Source organism: Aotus nancymaae, unplaced genomic scaffold, assembly GCF_030222135.1.
Source record: "Aotus nancymaae isolate 86718 unplaced genomic scaffold, 86718_ANA_hifiasm-v0.15.2.pri h1tg000029l, whole genome shotgun sequence".
Taxonomy (NCBI): Eukaryota; Metazoa; Chordata; class Mammalia; order Primates; family Aotidae; genus Aotus; species Aotus nancymaae.
The window spans coordinates 52390410-52408914 of record NW_026988442.1 but is presented as its reverse complement, the minus strand read 5'-3'; the positions used below and the strand labels follow the sequence as shown (position 1 = coordinate 52408914).

Genomic DNA, 18505 nt, shown 5'->3' with positions numbered 1-18505 from the left:
AATACAGTCATATAATTTGTATAGTGTACTTGGGATAACCATCACTTTAAAGATACATCTTTAAGAAAGACTGTTAAGAGTGTTTGTCCTTAGGATAGAAGCAGTGGGCAGCATGGAAGGAGCACTTAGGAAACTGGGAGTTTTCTCTGTAGTCCTTGATGTAGCCTCAGTTTGGACAGGCACTTTTCTCATCTGCAAAATGGGGTTATTTTAATTGCTCCACTACCTTGGAAAGCTGTTGCAAAGCATGAAACAGGTGTTATCTGCATTATAGGAAGCTTTCAAGTCCTGTAAGACATGAGGTGTTTTTGATATTTAAAAGCTAGTGATAATTTGGGCACATTATTTATTAGGCTTAGCCATGCTTTTCACACAGAGTTGAGAATCACACTGGGGGGGTTTCAAACACTGGTGCCCACACCTGCAGTGTTTTCTCCTTCCTTCCCAGCACTGAATCAGTCACCAAGGCCAGTGATTCTGTCTTCCTATTTCTCCTTCCTCTTTCATTCCTAGATCAATCACTCAAATTACAAATGTTTCTCTTCACATCCTCATGAGTTCTATTGCTTCATCACAGGTGTCTACAGAGCACATAGCGGGTCTGTCTCTTCCACCATGAAGTTCAGCTCTTTAGCCTGGCACTCTGTGAAAGTATCCTACATTACTGTCCAATTTTATTCCCAGCACCCCCTAATGTAAGCTGTTTGCACTCACTGAAACACATTCTTAGCTGCTGCTTTTAATCACACTGGGCCTTTTCCTCTTCTGTTCCAACTTCTATAATTCTCCTCATCCTTTGGGATCCCAAAACCTCATATCGGAAGCCTTCTCTAGCAGTCCAAGCCTCAGCAATCCCTCCTTTATAACATTTAGGACATCTAGAAACTGCTGTAATTATTATAGACATTTTCCCATCATCAGTGATCCTCCTTAACACCCTGTCTTAAAAAACTCTTCAGTTGTTTGCAACTGACTAGAATTTTCCAGCTTAGATTTATAAAATTTGTTTTTTTATTACTAAACACTAAGTACGTTGCTTATGATTAAGTTAAAATGTGACTTTTATGACACATTATGCTTGCAACAGAGAATCACATTTCCTTGTCTGCAACAAATATACGTAAGCCTAGATTATATTTCCTGAGGCCAAACATAAACCTTAAAAATTCTGAGTAGCAGTCACCTGAATGAAAGTTGCTGGTTTACATTCCTAGTTCTATTTCCTTGAGGGAAACTGCTTTCTTGCCCTTTAGGTGATCAACCAGGGTGACACAAGAACAATCATAGTCTTTAAGTTGGTTTATAATGATTTTTCCCCCCATATCACAGAAAGAAGGAGCTGCAATATTCTCTGACTTGTTTGGTACAGAACACAACAATAATGTCAGAATCTATCTAAATACTCTCTAAACTTGGATTTTAAAATCTTTAAATGCTAAAGAGGTTGGTCAACATTAGTTAAGATAGAATCGAAATGAAGAATTACTCTCTGACTTTACCTACCTGCCTCCATTTTACATATAAAGCCCTTTTTTTCTTGACATGGGGATAGCTGCCATAATCCTTCAGGGATCCTCAGGGCAACACAATGATGGGGCTTGAAGTAGTCTGTGTCTGGCTTCCGAATGCCCCAGTTTGACTGGTCTGTAGGAGTTCCATCAAACCACTTTATGGTTTCATCTGTGGGAAAATTGCTGACTCAGTATGAATTATGCGCATGGTTATCAAACATACTAAGACTGGAATTAACCATAAAAAGCAGCCCCTGAATTTAACGAGACTCTTGAACTGATGCATTCAACTCAGTAAATAGAGTCATGAACTCAGTATCAAAAGGTAGGCATTAATAAAGTTGCCTCTTTATTTTAGATACAGTGTTCTAATTTAGTTCATTTTGGTTATCATGTTTCTTAATGTGACAGTTTGAATTTTGAAATATTCTATATATTTATAATCAATTTAAAGAAATCATTTGATAAATAAAACTAATTGAGTAAAGAAAAATCCTTTCAAATCCTAACATCTTTATCATTACAAAATGGCTTTCTAAAAAGATTTTTCTTTTTTTGAGATGGAGTCTTGCTCTGTTACCCAGGCTGGAGTACAATGGCGTGATCTCGGCTCACTGAAACCTCCGCTTCCTGAGTTCAAGCGATTCTCCTGCCTCAGCCTCCTGAGTAGCTGGGATTACGGTGCCTGCCACCACGCCCGGTTAATTTTTGTATTTTTAGTAGAGACAGGGTTTCACCATGTTGGTCAGGCTGGTCTCGAACCCCTGACCTCATGATCTGCCCACCTTGGCCTCCCAAAGTGCTGGGATTATAGCATGAGCCACTGCACCCGGCCTCTAAAAAGATTTTACAGTGAGTTTCTTTAATAGCAAGCCAGCCATGTACCAAGAGGTTAGGGGCAGTAGGAGAGTCCATCTCATATGTGGGCAATAAGGGGGAGTGTATTGTCTGAAAATAATTTAAAACTAATAATAAAACTAACTAAAAGTCGGTCTGCTTTTTATTATCACCATCTGCTTGAAATCCTAAACAATGTTGGTGATTAAAAATTCCTCTTTGAAAGGGTAGGCTACCCCCTACCTTGGTACACCACTGTAACAGGCTCTCCATACCAATTAAAATAATTTTCTTCGCAAGTACCTTTCAATAACCATCAATTACATAAAGAAAATAATACTACGCTTCCATTTTATTACAAACTCTGGTTTTTATGAGTAGCAAATAAGAATCCTAACAGCACAGTTTATCATGGAAACATTTTCATAACTCTATTGTGCTTTCATAACATTTAGAAACCAGGGATATTTTCAAGTAAATATGGTTTTGGTATGCTATGACTAAGTCTGTGAACACAAAGTTTCAGCCAAGCATCTTCCTGCTAAGGATAAAGATAAACGTGTTATTGTTTGTTTGTTTTTATTTTTGGTATTCCAGGATTATTTCAAAAGACAAAAGGGTAGAGAAAAGGGTTCCAATGTTGTTTTTGGAAGATTCCAAATGGCTTTAGGCTTCATGCTATTTTTTCATAGCAAATGTATCCAAGGAGAGTTCTCTGGCTCACAGATGCCATTATCATCAGCTTTAGCAACCATGTATTTATTTATGTCCTCTCTTCTACCCAAATCACTTACTGTTACCATCAAATTGAGCGTTCAACCAAACCATCTGGACAGAAGAACCAAAAGCAAACAGCTCTTCTAGGAGAAATGCATTTTCAGCCTCATCCTTGATTGTTAAAAGATTAGATCCTATAAGAGAGACAAGTAGCAAAGGAATATTTGTGTTTACATGTAAATATACTTTAAAATATGTTTCCTACACCATTATTTGCAAAGCACAGGTTTTGAAAAGTGAAAATTTCCTTGTAAATAATTTTAAATTAAAAAACTTAAAGAAAACCACATTTTAAAAAAGATACAAGCTTGCACTTCAGAAGTTAAGGCATAGAATATTAATTTTAGGGAACACTCAAAATTCATAATGCAAATGCATGCAAAAGGAACGTTTTCTTCAGAAAGTGCAGTGTGCTGAGACATCATCTTAGGTTTCCAAATTCTATACAGGACATTGTTTCATATAGTAGCTGTCCTCCAAACAAGCAATTTCAATAGTATTTATTTTTTCAATAGTTTTTGTTGCTTCTAAAGTCACTAAATAATGGGATGAATAAAGAAATCCACATTGTTTACTGAAATGGCAAGTAGGAGCACATGAAAGCATTTTTACCATCACAAAAACAATTACCTTCCTTTTTGCAAAATTCATGAGCAGCCTCAAAACTCATACCATCTAGGACTGTAGAAAAACTGTAGCAATTACTTTTAAATTTTATCCAGGGAATAGATGTTTCTGAGCACAACTCTGGGTGTTCAGATGGTCTTGTTTCTGTGAAGAAAAACCAGTTATGATTTCAGAGTGGTGACTGGGTTTATTTATTGAGATAAATATTACATTACATTCTATAAAAGACCAAGATAAATAAATGTAACAAGATTTTCATAGTAATACTCCAAAAGATTGGGTTTCATGTAAATGATTATAAAACTAGAATCAGCTTATAGCATTTCTGACGGAAATAATCTTTACCTAAACATAACAAGATATGTTAATGCACAGCTTTGGAGGCTTAGTTTGAGTGCTGCCTGGGTGAGGGTGGCTGTCTTTCATGTTTACAATTAGCATCCTAAAGGTTGGAACAAGCAGGGGCTATGACTCCCGGAGAGAGTGGCAGCTGACTGATGCTGGCAAGAGATTTCCAAATGTATGCGCTTCATGCAGTGCTGTGTATCACAGATTTGAAAAGTCCTTACCCACTAATAAACCTATGAAAGAAAATAATGCATTCAATAAAGTATCATAACATAGCATAACATAAAATAAATGAGGGAACTCCAGGGGGACTTTATTTCAGAGAGCAAGCGTGAGAGTCAGACACATCCATGCTGTGATCCCGGCTCCACCACTTACTAGCTGTGTGGCCATGGGCATGTTACCTTGCACTTGGTTTCTTTAGCTATAAAAGAGAGTTAGCAACAAAAACTTTAAAAATAACTTTTTTAATTAAAAAACTTTTTTTAAGAGACAAAGTCTCGCTCTGTCACCTAGGCAGAAGTGCAATGGCACAATCACAGCTCACTGCAGTCTCAAACTCCTGGGGTCTAGTGATCCTCCAGCTTCAGCCTCCCAAGTAGCTAGGACTACAGGCACACACCACCAAGCCCAGATAAAATTCTTCTTCTTATTATTATTTGGTGGAGAAGGGGTCTCACTGTGTTAACCAAGCTGGTCTCAAACTCCTGGCCTGAAGAGATCCTCCTGCTTCTGCCTCCCAAAGTGCTGGGATTACTGGTACGAGCCACACAGCCACCTTCCTTACAAGTTGAGAAGTTTAAATGAGTTAGAGCCTCACAAAGCATTCAATAAATGCATTGTTATTGAAAGGTCACGATTCCAAGAAAAGGCAAGTGCTAACAAAAAAAAAAAAAAGGACAGCTTTTATGGTGTTTCAGAAGCAAAATTAGCTTTTCCAAGATACAGGTGGCTATCATTTACATTTAATTCTGAATTGTTTTGATCTAACGATATGTAATTTGTATGTTATTTGATACAGTACCCAGAATGTAAGTAAATACATGCACTTTTACTAAATGAGATATTTAAAAGGAGGCCAGCTTGTGTTAGGGAATTCTATGTAGGAAACTTGATTTCTACTCTTGGTACTGGTGATGGACAGCTGGGAAATATTCAGGAAGCTATTTAATGCTCTGAGTTTACATGTCATGTTTAATCAAGGGGTAGACCAGGTGAACTTTAAGTGTAAATGAGATATTATATAAAGTGCAGAGCCGGATATCTAGTAAATATCCAAACAATATCATCATGATCATCATCATTATCATGATCATCATCATGGCTTTGGAATCCTATCAGTCATTGACTTAAACATGCATCCTCAAAGTCCTCCATACATGCTTGAAGCCCATGATTCTCATCTAATTTCCCACCCCTCCTTTACACCTAACCTGCATTCAGGCAAATCTCAACATCAGCTTTGCTTTACACAAGCCCAGTCCTGTCTTCCTTCCACATTTTCATCCGGCTTTTCTCAGAATGCCTTTCCATGTCCCATTATTACCCATCTACACCCACCCATTTACCTACTTGAATCTCCTTTCCTCCCTCCCTCCCTCCCTCCCTCCTTCCCTCCCTCTCTCCCTTCTTTTGTTCTTCCTTCCTTTTTTCTTTTTCTCTTTCTTCCTTTTTCTTTCTTTCTTTCCTTTCTTCTTTCTTTCTCTTTCTTCCTTCTTCTTCTTCTTCTTCTTCTTCTTCTTCTTCTTCTTCTTCTTCTTCTTCTTCTTCTTCTTCTTCTTCTTCTTCTTCTTCTTTCTTCCTCTCTCTCTTTCTCTTTCTCTCTTTCTTTCAACAGAGTTTCACTCTTGTGGACCAGGCTGGGGTGCAATGGCGCTGAGCACAACCTCTGCCTCATGAGTTCAAGAGATTCTTCTGCCTCAGCCTCCCAAGTAGCTGGGATTACAGGCATGTGCCACAACACCCAGCTATTTTTGTATTTTTAGTAGAGATGGGGTTTCTCCATGTTGATCAGGCTGGTCTCAAACTCCCAATCTCAAGTGATCCGCCCATCTCAGCCTCCCAAAGTGCTGGGATTACAGGCGTGAGCCACCATTTATCAAGGCCCATCTGCACTGCCGTGTCCTTCAAGAAGCCTTTCTACCATTCTCCAAATGGATACGATACATTCTTTTTCTTGATAACCCCCATAACATTTGCTATCTCTCTTCTATCATTTGTAGTTCTACTTTTCTTTATATCACCACCCAGACCAGAGTCTTCTTGAAGACAGAGACTTCTTATTATGCTCATCCTCATATCCCTTGCTTAGCACAGTGCCTTGCATACAGTAGTTACATAGAGTGTATTTTTGAGTCGAGTAGAATTGAACCTACCAGGGAGCACATGACAAACGGCACCTTGCAGAAATGATTCACAGGCTGTGCTATGCCAGCGTCCATCGGTGTCGGCAAAAACACAGTCACCAACGAAGGATGATTCCTCGTCTTTCCAAAAAGTGAAAGAGGATTTGGTGCCATCAGACCAGTCAAAATTAAGACCATTCTGTGGAGGAAAACTGAGCCATCATTTCTTTGCCACGACTGCTGGCAGCATCATCCAGTGTTATCTGAGCACACTACGATTCCCACATTGATTTATATTTCCACACACCATTTTAAAGAGGGTCTAGGACATCTGTGAATACAGCTTGACAAACAGGAATATCTGTCACAAATGAGATCCTTTTCTGATTTTTAGGAATTCTTGGCTCCCTACCACTATGATTTTCTAGTGAGCAATCAGAGTGAAATTGGACCAGTACCTTGTCTTTTACACTGAAATAAATTTCAGATTAAGCAAATTCTCAAACATAAAATTGACAACATAAATGTGTTAAAGAAAACTTGGTTAAGTTTTTTGTACTGTTGGTGCAGGGAAAACCTTTCTAAGTCATAGAAAATCCAGAGACCATAAAGCAAAATTGACTACATAAAGTTAAAACATTCTGTATTATATGAGGCAATAAGTAATTATGAAATAATTATTTCTTACATCTCCCACTGGCAAGGATTAAAATTTTGATAATACTTGGTGTTGGCAAAGATGTGAAAAAACTAGACGTTTTCACATGCTGTTGTTGGCATATAAATTGGTGCAAACTCTTGGAGGGCGATTTGGTAGTACTTGTCAAAATTTAAAGTGTACTCAGCAATTTTACTTCTAAGAGTTTATCGGCCAGGAGCAGTGGCTCACGCCTGTAATCCCAGCACTCTGGGAGGCCGAGGCAGACGGATCATGAGGTCAATTGATCAAGACTATCCTGGCCAACATGGTGAAACCCTGTCTCTACTGAAAGTAAAAAATTAACTGGGCGTGATGGCACCTGCCTGTATTCTCAACTACTGGGAAGGCTGAGCAGGAGAATCTCTTGAACTGGGGAGGTGGAGGATGCAGTGAGCTGAGATTGTGCCACTGCACTACAGCCTGGGCAACAGAGTGAGACTCTGTCCTAAAAAAAGAAAAGAAAAGAAAAAAGAATTTATCCTACTGGCACAGATATATTTGTTGTGCATTGTTTATAACTGAAAACCTGAGAAGAACCCATGGTTTAATAAGTTGTGGTATATCCTTACATGCTGAGTTCTAAAGAATGCATGATATTTTTATATACTGACGTGAAGTTGTAAAAGATATATTAAATAAAAAAGCAAGTTTAAAGACAGCATGTATAATAGGATCTCATTTGTGTTTGAAAAACAATATACATATTCTTCCACTACATGAGTATATATGTGTATATGGAACACATATATGTGTACATGGAAAATTTCTAGATAGCACACAAGACAGTATTCACAATTACTAATATTAGGGAGTAGAACCAGAGCTCAGGATAGACTAGAGTTTAATTTTCGCTACTTTGAGTGTATAATATTTTTATTTAAAAAATGAAAATAACATATTCTCTAAACCACATCCCTAGAGGAAAATAAAACCTAAAGTGTTTAATTATAAGAGGTACTCGACTAATTAATAATCACTTTCCTAGACAAGAAACACGATTCATTATTTTTCTTGGGAATTTCTTAACTGCCACAAATTCCTAAATGCAGTGCTTGAGTTCCAGATGTGTTCCGCTGCACTTGCAAGGCAGTATTGGGGCACTTGGAAATTTTCAGAAAACCATTGAAGGGTATTAATTTCCAGACATTAGGCAAGTGGATGTTTACCCTAAAGAGGTGTGCACTCTTATTTTGTAGGCATAGCCTGCTCATAAGGTTGGTCAAATAATCATATAAACCAATTATTTAAGCGTTACGTTTACTATTATTTTGGGAATTTTTTTTTCAGTGCTAATTTCAGGGGCTACATCATGGAGGAGGAAGATGCTAAAGTTAATTATGCAAGGATGTTTCAAGGGCGTTAGGATACTTACATCTGTGGAGAACAGTCCAATCCAGTGGGCATATCCCAGCCGGTTGAGGACAACAGTGAGGAAGGACTGGTGATACTGGTCTGTGATGCTGACCAGCTGTGCTCCGTGCGTCAGGCAGGTTTTTATTGCTGCATACCAAGTCATATTTGCATTAATTATTTTGTAAGTTCTGTTTCCATATTCTAAGGTATTAGGGATTGGATACATGTCAGATGTGTTTACACTGTGTCCAGAAGTATCTAGAACAAGAACAGCAACAAAAGTCATTTGTAGCATCCGGATGAGAAAGGAGGAGGCAAAGCTTAGCATGGATCCTTGTCACTATGATCCATGTTGATCAGACGGCTTTCTTCTGGAATTGACTATTTCAAAACGAGGACACTATCTGAAAATGTAGGTGATGCTAAAAAATGAGAAGACTTAGGAAATTCAATGAATCATTTTTCGAAAACAAACATAGATTAAACCATTTCTAGAAGATTTCTTGTTTTTGACCATCCCTTATCAAATTGACTACTTTTTGGTGAACTGATGACGATCTTTGTAGGTGGATTTCACTCCACTAACTACACTTGGCCTAATCCACACTGCTTTGGCAGAACATAATGCTTATAAATAGTAGAGAGGCACATGTTATGTAGTCATATGCTGCATTGCAAACCTAATATTACAGGTGCATATTATCAGGTAAAATACTTGATTACACTTTCGAGACTGATGGTCACTACTATGTTTAATGTTTGCATGTATACTTCTAAAAATAATTTAAAAAATAAAGTTAATAAATTCTTAGAAATACACACTTTTCTTATAAACAGTTACTATTCATATGTCACCTGTCAGAGCCAAGGTTTACAAATTAAAAGGCAAGGTTTGTTCACATGTGATCATTGGTGGTTGAGTGTTCATAAGAGGCTGTGACCATGTGAAAACCAAGCCTGTGTTTTACGAACAGGTGTTTCCTCTCTGATATGTGCATTTTCCTTTCTGTTCTGTGTTACGTTATGTACTAGAATAGACTTAAGGTTTAGAAACTTTAATGGACAAAAAACAAAGTAAGAGTTTTTGTACCTTCTGATCCAAAGTGACTTGAACTTCTGTGTACTACATTTGGTGTTGGAAAGAAGCATGTGAGGTATGGGTAGGTCACAAGACCTAGGACTTAATCCTATTCCTGGCCCTAACTGGTAAAGAGTCCTTGGGAAAATTAACCTTTCTAAACCTCAAATTTATGGTCTACAAGAGATGATTAGGGTCTCCCTTGGAGGGGTGTGGATAGAGCTGAATGAGATATCCACATAGGGCACACACTACTGCCTGGAAACACAGAAGGCATCCTATGAATGTTGCTTCTTGCTCCACTCTCTTCCTCTGGTCATAGTTCCCCAGTAAAAATGGCAAAGCAGGAAACTGAGCTTTATCCGAAGCTGTTACCTCAATACAGCAGCCGTACATATGGTAAAACAAAGTAAAATAAATCTACTTAATTTCTATAAGTTGTGATGGAACCCACTTTTATCATATTTTTACTCTTTGCTAGAAGTCTGTGCCCAGCCTATGTGCCCAGTGTAATGGTTGTTTATACAAAATCAAAATAATATCAAAGTAGCTATTTTAAAATGCTAACAATTCATAAAATTAAATAAAATTCTTTGTATATGTTACCCAAATGCCAATTTGACTGTTTTTCCCCACTGAGTTATAGATCTGTATTTTTACATATATGAATTTCTCCATATGTAATTGATTTCATTAAATTTCAAAACAAGTGATTTTGAGCAGCATGGTTTTGCCACCCATTGCCCTGAAAAAGAAAGATCTATTGGAAACCAAGTTCTAAACTGAGGAGTCTTGCTTTGCCCTTGTGTCTCTTCTCATTCAGCTTTCTTAATTTTTTGGCAGATAAAAGACTTTGGGCTCAAGCCCAATGTAAGCACATATTTATCTGGCAAACAGAGAAGAGGAGCAGAATTTGAATATTTATTGTTGGCTACAATAATTAGTGTGGTTGAACAATAATTTTTGGAAATAACAAAAAAACTCTATCATTTGTTAAATATATGCTAGAAGTCTGCTAAGTGTTGTATATACATAGTGTGTGAGATGGTTATCACCACATTTTGCAGCTGCAGAAATCATGATCATAGAAGATAAGTAACTTGACTGAAGCTTATCTACAGAGGAGGGTGGGAACCCATGTGTGGTGGGCACTCCAGTGCCTGTCCTCTCAATCACCACTATTCTGTACTATCTCCAAAGGAAAATCCACACTGTTAGTCCCAAAAATACCAAAGAGAGAAAGTGATCTGAGGCAAATTTCAAGAACAAATCAACATCAAGGTAGTGGAATAGAATCATTGTGCTTAACTGAGATATCTTGAGTGTGTTATTTTTGTTTTATTTTGTTTTCCCAGAGAGAGTCTCACTCTGTAGTTGAGGCTGGAGTGCGGTGGTGTGTTCTCCATTCACTGCAACCTCTGCCTCCCAGGTTCAAGCGAGTCTTGTGCCTGAGCCACTCGAGTAGCTGGGACTACAGATGTCTGCCACCACACCCAGCTACATTTTTGTATTTTAGTAGAGATGGGGTTTCACCATGTTGCTCAGGCTGGTCTTGAACTCCTGAGCTCAGTCAATCCATCCGCCTTGGCCCCCCAAAGTGCTAGGATTACAGGTGTTAGCATTGCACCCACAAGGGTTGCTTATGTTTTTAAGTCTCAAGTTTTTTATCTGTAAAATGGGAGACTTTTACCTACTTCATAGAACTGTTTTGAGGATTTTATGGCATATTGTGCATACACTCAAGGCACAGTGTTGGGTACATTATAAACGTGTAAGTACCTGGCATGCTCATATTATTTCTTTCCTTACAAGGCTCTGCTGTTCCCATGCTACTCTTGCTATTACATATCTAGTATCTTCTTTCAGTTCTTGAACACTATAATGTTTAAGTGGTAACTGAGAACCAGAAATGGAGCTTCCCTGGCACAGCTTTTTTGAGGATGGGTTGATAGTAACATTAGAGAGTTTACACATATGCCATGCTAAGAATTAAAATTCATATTCCAAGTAAGCATATATATATGCTAGGCTGCCCAGAGTTTCACACAGCTCTAGATACCAACTATGACTTTCTCGGGTGGTATGAACAGGGATACCCAGCACTCAGTAAAAACATGAGCTGTTGTTTTTATTTACACTATTCAAGGTCAGTTATAGTGCATTAACACTGCTCATTGACCCTGTTGGCTATTTTGTAAGAGTGTGGCTTTGGTATTTCACACCAGAAACCATTTGAGGGTTCTGCCCATCAGATCTAGAAACTTGCTGCATGCCACATTTAGCCACAGAGACCATTTTAGGGTTCCAAAAAAGGAGCAAGGATGAGTTGCTTTATTTCCCTGATTCTTTCCTAACATTTTTTCTCAGTGACCTTTAAAAATTTCCTGAACAGATACATAATCCCAGATCGAAGCAGTAAAGCCATTTAATATGACTAAGATAGATACATAAATTTGGTCATCACTCAAGTGGTGTTGGCAGTCCTTATAATCCCACTAAAGGGCATAAGCCTAGGATAGGGGAGATTAAATAACTAAACTTACATAAAGTCAAAGAATAAGTGCCTGACACTGTTAGCTGTGAAACTGTTAGCTACACAGCTGTGTATAACCAACATGGAAGGGAAGGATGGACTTTGGAAGTGAAAGGAATAAAAAGCCAAATATATCTTACCTTGCATTTTTTCACATACAAATCCATAGCCTTCCTTTCCGCAGTCTTCAAAATACCATTTTCCAGTGAAATGAAAATTAGGATTACTTGACAGCAAGGCACAGAGAGGAATGTGTTTTTGAACTTCAGTGGTATTGTGACTTGGAATCTTTAAAATAATACACATTATCAAGACTATAATAAAATATAGCATTATTAAAACATTAAAATTTTTATTAAGAACATTATTTTTAAAATTAAGACACAATTATTCCTTTATTTGCATTTAATAAACATATTCACAAATTATTTCATAACCTACAAAAGAAACAATTATTGTGATGAGTAAAGTAATCATATTTTTGGAACACAAAAAAATTATATAAAATTGGCCAGGCTCAGTGGCTCATGCCTGTAATCCCACCACTCTGGGAGGCCAAGGCGGGTGGATCACCTCAGGTCAGGAGTTCAAGACCAGCCTGACCAATATGGCAAAATCCTGGCTCTACTAAAAATAGAAAAAATGAGCCAGGTGTGGTGCTGGTCACCTGTAATCCCAACTACTCAGGAGGCTGACACAGGAGAATCACTTGAACCTGGGAGGCTGAGGTTGCAGTGAGCCAAGATCACACCATTGCAGTCTAGCCTGGGCGACAGAGTGAAACTCTGTCTTTAAAAAAATCATATAAAATTACATTAAAAATTAATATATTAATAACAAACTAATATAAATTTATATCTACAAAATATAGGAAGTAAAAAAAAGCTTTAATAAACAAGTCTTGAATAAAGTATCTTGCCAAAGTGAACTCTAAAAAATAAATCTTAAAACTTACATTTATTATATCAAATGGAGACCAGTTAGAATATACCACAGGCTTTCCATTTAGCCATTTTTCATAATCATCATTTTGTAAACCTATCCACACATTAGTGGTCTGACCAAAAAGATTCATAGTAATGAAAGCTGAAAAACAGGAATACATTATCTAATTTAATACTGTAGAAAGCATTTGAGTAATCACTGAATCCTATTTATAGCTCTGATTATATTTAAATGCCAGCAAAACATAATTATGAATCATTTGTAGGAATTTGTTACTTTATCCTTGTTAAGGTAATGTGGTTTCTTTCACTTTTGTTTTAGTTTAAATTGACAGAAATTAGCTGGATAACTTGAGATTTCATCATATCATTAGCAAATCAATTTCCAGTGTTCCTTAATTACCTTTCTAAATAAAAGAGGATTTATCTACTATATTTAAACTAAAGTATAAAATTGTTTAAATATCAAATAAAAGCATGTAAGTAAATGTAAAGGAATCTAAAAATCATATTACCATGGTAATTACATGTAATTACCATGCAATTACATGTAGACTATACGTTAGATTCTTTTAGTCATTTTGAAATATAGGCCAGAAATATGTCCTTATTCTTTCCACTGCTACTGGTGAGAGAAAGGCTCCCAAACCTGGCAGTTTATAAGCAATGCAGCATGCTAACTTTTACAGATGTCATGAAATAAAACCTATGGGTCAAATTGAAAATTCATGTATCATCTGCAATACAGTATTTTAAATGTTGATTTGGGAATGTTAGTATTGATGGGGGGATATTTTAATAGATACTTGAATAAAAATGGTTATCTTGGCCTAGTTGGATCTTGAGTACTCTACCTTGCTCCACTTCACTTTCGATGGCAACCAGGGTCCCCCCTTCTTCAGCACAGAAATGTTGAGCATGCATCCAGTTCTTCCAACTGCTTGGGTCTTTTGGGATATTCAGCAAAAGGCACTATCAACAAATGTCAAAACAAAAGGTTCATTTCTGTATTTTTCTAAGGGAATTAAAACTTTCCCAAAGACACTGAATATCAGCTTTGAAAATTCTTTATAATTTTCTTGGGCAGAAGGAACTCATTTTCCTTTCAGCTACTCCAAAGATGTTACAATAAAACAAAGAGGAGCAGCTTTCAGGGTGAGTTAGTGACTTGCCTGCATTTGCGGCAGGCAGGAACAGAAGTAGGGATGTGTTTTGTCATGTGAAATGTCAGAACAGTGTCTTCGGCATAATGAAAAGTAGTAATATTCCTAAAAAGGAGCCACCCTGATTGCAAAGTTTACACTGGCACATTTAATCTAAAAAAAATTCTGGGGGTGGCAATGAACAGCTTATTTCAATTTTATTTATAAACAAACTTCTTTAAGTGAGAGAGAAATACTGGGGAATTAAAGCACATCGGGTATTTAAATTCACTAAATACTTGAGTCTGCCATTTGGTCAGTAAGTACATTGGGAAGAGTCAGAGAAGAAAAATAAATGATCCCAGTGGGACAGAAAGTAAGGGTATGACCAAGGAAATCTGGAAAGAAGTAGAAATGAAGGGGAAGGTTGGCCATCAATGTTAAAGGGAACACAAAAAAAGGTATGGAATTTGGCAATATAAGTTGAGTGTTATGCAGGAGAGAATCATGTCTGTATCAGGGCAGAGGTTTCTTTCTTATGGGATGGAATGAGAAATGGGAATGATATAAACTCTGTAGCACAGGCAGGATTGAAGATAAGTTTGTTTGTTTTTCCCTGAAAGTTCAATGGAATTTAAGCATGTTGGTAAGTCTAGGTGGAGTTAGGTGAGAGGAAAAGATAGAAGAGAAAGGTTATAATGGACCAGACAAAATTCCAGAGAGGTCAGGAGAGACTTTATGCAAAGGATAGTTCATCTGGAATTTGCAGGGGATTCTTCTGTCATATCAATTCTGTCATCAATGAACATAGACAACCCTAGTCATGGATAGGTCAGATCCTGAGATCTTGCCACTGAGAAAAACCCAGCTACAGGATAATTCTAGGTTAGCATGGAAATCTACACTTGAACAAGCTTCCTTTACTATCTTATTTTGGAATGATATCTGATATAGTTTGGATGTTTGTCCTCTCCAAATCTCATGTTGAAATGTGATTCCCAGTATTGAAGGTGAGGCCTGGTGGGAGGTGATTGGATCATGGGGGCAGATCCCTTGTGAATGGCTTAGGGCCATCCCCTAGGTGATGAATGAGTTCTCAGTTCATACGAGATCTGATTGTTTAAAAGTCTGGAACCACTCCACACCTCACACTCTTGTTCCTCCTCTTGCCATGTGACATGCTGGTTCCCCGTCACCTTCTGTCATGATTGTAAGCTCCCTGAAGCCCTCACCAGGAGCAGGTGCAGGCACCATGCTTCTCGTACAGCCTGCGAACTGTGAGCCAGAATAAATCTCTTTTCTTTATTAGTTACCCAGTCTCAAGTATTCCTTTATAGAGATACAAGACTGGTCTAATATAATATCTTTCCCTACCATCCTTTAATTTCCAAATTTGTCAGTTCCCCACCCCTTCCCTACCATATACACCCCTTAAAAGCAGAGAGACTGTCTTATTCCTTTTTGAGCATCATACCAGAGAAGGTCCCTAGCAAACATTTATTAAGCAAAATGAAAGCTAACAGACCCTAAATGATTGTCAAATGACATTGTCAGGCATTTCACATTTAGTTCAGTGGTTCTCCAACAGGATGATTTTGCCCCTCAGAGTATATTTTGATAATGCCTGCAGGTATTTTTGGTTATTACAATTGGGGAGGGGGTTGCTATTGGCAACTAGTGGGTAGAGACCAAGGATGCTGCTAACCATTGGCAAAGCAAAGGTCAGGTCAGTCTTCCAAAAGCAAGAATTATCCAGCCCCAAACGTCAATAGTTCAAGGTAATTCTTTTTAAAAATAAATCCTGATCATGTCACTCTTTAGTTTAAACCATTCAGGAATTTTCCACTGCTCTTAGGATAAAAACCAGAAACCCTGAGCTGGCTTGAAGTTGAATTGCCAACTAAGAGAGAAAATACATTTTCAATTCTTCTGGTCCTTTTTGTCTTGTTTGCTTCACAAAGAAACTGAATTGGCTTTCAAGGAGTTTAATTTTATAACAACTATCCTTTTATCTATTTCCTTTCATTTTGCCTCTTTCCTCTAATTACAAATTCTAAAGAGTGGCACATATTAATTATTGGGAAGCCTTATCATTTAATGTGAATTCACCTTGTGTTCAGATAGTTACACTAATGAACCATTCATAAATACCAATGAACCTCATTGGTTCAGTTAGCTCAATAAATCTCTCCAGAAAAACACCCCCTTCTGCTTCCTCTATGTTTGCCTCAGCCAGGATTTACTAGCTTGACTACAGAAGTGTGGCCTCCCATTACCACGACTTCATTGTTTCTAAAAATCTAACGTATTTACTAACACACTCCGAAATGGTGTCATTAATAATTAAGGCAAAGCAGCAAGATGAAGTACAGCATCCTTAATTTAAAATTGTTTACTTACTAATTTGCAAAATGTGATCAAGTTTAATGTATCTCTGATTATTACTGTGAATTAAGGGGGTCCTACTATATGCTAAATGGGTTTTCAATATAAAATTCTTTTTTGTCTCAAAATCATTTCTAGCTCAATATTTGAAAATGAAATTCATGTTCCCTCCAAACTTGGTCCTTTCCCAGTGTTTCTACTCACATTGAATGTCACGGTCAGCATGCATGTATACACATATAATAAGCCTGAAGCCTCAGAGGCATCCTCACACTCTCACTCCATCACTCCAACAGCCCTACCATTTGGATATCTCATTTCCCAAAAAGCCCCCTCACCCATCCCCCATTCCCACTGCCTCATGGTCTCTGCCACCACCATCTTAGCCAAGCTTCTAATCTCTTGCCTGCACTACAGCAATAGCTTCCTGACTGTCCTTACCTTTCTCACGCTTGCCCTTCTCCCATATATCCTTGGCACTCCATCTAGAGTAATGCTTTTTAAAATTTGGTCCTGGTCACGTCCTTCTTTAGTTCTGAACCCAAGGGTTTCCCATTGCTCTTGGGATAAAGGCCAGAACTCCAACGTGATATCACCCTTTCCTACTTCTTTTGCTTCACCTTCCACCACTCTAGTTCTCTAGGCTTCCTTTAGTTTCTTAAATATCATACTCTCCTCTTGCTGCAGGACCTTAGCACATGAGGCTCTCCCTGTTTTTAATGTCCCCTGCCTTTCTGACCACTTCAGTCAGGTCCTCCAGCTATACACTTTTTTAGAAACACATAACTTTCCTTTATCACATAAACCACAGTTTTAAATTATAGAGCCATTTTCCTGATCGATTTACTAATGTTTGTTCTCCCTCTAGTGTGTAAGCGCCGAAAGAGAAGGGGCTGTGTCTGTTTTTCCACACCACTGAATTCCCAACATCCAGCACAGTCAAATGAATGAATGAATAATGTGCTCAAATTTGAATAAATTCCCAAAACAGGTGAGAGTATTTTTAAGGAAAAACTTTGTTATGCACAAATATCAAATATTGACTAATCCCAAACTCAATGGTGCAAAGCAGCCATTACCACTCAGTCCAAGTCTTGAATAAAAATATGTAAGTAGAAGCACACACACACTTAGAATTTTTTCCTCCCACAGATCTGCTGGGACAAGTATCTTAGATGACTCACTCTTCCTGGGTTAACCCCTGGTCAAACCTCTTTTACACTGTCAAACACAGAGAACACTATTTATGAGACATTAGAAAAGATGTTTAATTTCTGTGTATCTCAGTTTTAAAAACTCTAAAAGGTGGTTAATTTGTCAACAAACTGGGATTTTTTTTCTCAGAAACAACCAATAAAAATTAGTCCTAGGGAATTCACAAACAAGAAGCAAAGTTTAATGGGTCATAATATATTGGAACTCATGTCAGAATTGTAAAGTAAAGAAGTTCCATCATTGTCATCTCCCAGTTTTCCTTCTAAAGCTTTATTTGTTAATAGGGAAAAACTATCCCACTCCTGTCAGCTATCAGTTCTCCTATTAGCAGTTTTTCTAATCATTTGATAAACCCATTTGTTTCAAGATGTAGATGACAGATGAGGCAATCTCAGAAATGTTTTCATTTTAAAAATAAAGGAAAGTGTTGGGACAAGGGAGAGAAACTCCAGTGGTGGAATTTTAGGCATTAATGTGCAGGGGAAGGCACTGTGGTTGGGGAGACATGCATGGTGACTTTGACACTGTGCCAGGTGAATTGCCACCTACTCATGAAGCCTGCCGTGATGATATCCTTTGCAATCAAATTCTCCAAATGCTTTAAAGAAAGAGTTGTGGAACTATGACTGTTGGATTGCTGGGCAAATATTGACTACACATTAGAATAACTGAGGGAGCTTTTAAAAAATACAGATGCCTAGATCTCATGC

The 18505-nt window shown here is 37.7% G+C and overlaps 1 protein-coding gene across 9 annotated transcripts in view; it reads right to left on the bottom strand.

The window, feature by feature from the left end:
* The window catches only part of PLA2R1 (phospholipase A2 receptor 1), a 141617-nt gene that overhangs the window by 19110 nt on the left and 104002 nt on the right, over positions 1 to 18505 (bottom strand). For 8 of the 9 annotated variants that reach the window (XR_010344594.1, XM_012454839.3, XM_012454837.3 and 5 more), the window contains 8 exons: positions 13908 to 14025; positions 13065 to 13195; positions 12250 to 12397; positions 8518 to 8756; positions 6476 to 6644; positions 3756 to 3896; positions 3143 to 3259; positions 1504 to 1680 (listed from right to left, as the gene is read on the bottom strand). Coding sequence is in view for 8 of the 9 variants with exons in the window: in XM_012454839.3 (XP_012310262.1) it covers positions 1504 to 1680; positions 3143 to 3259; positions 3756 to 3896; positions 6476 to 6644; positions 8518 to 8756; positions 12250 to 12397; positions 13065 to 13195; positions 13908 to 14025 (1240 nt within the window). In the remaining variant the exon portion in view is untranslated. The remainder of the gene's footprint in view (positions 1 to 1503; positions 1681 to 3142; positions 3260 to 3755; positions 3897 to 6475; positions 6645 to 8517; positions 8757 to 12249; positions 12398 to 13064; positions 13196 to 13907; positions 14026 to 18505) is intronic. The other variant, XM_012454840.3, reaches the window with a different exon arrangement.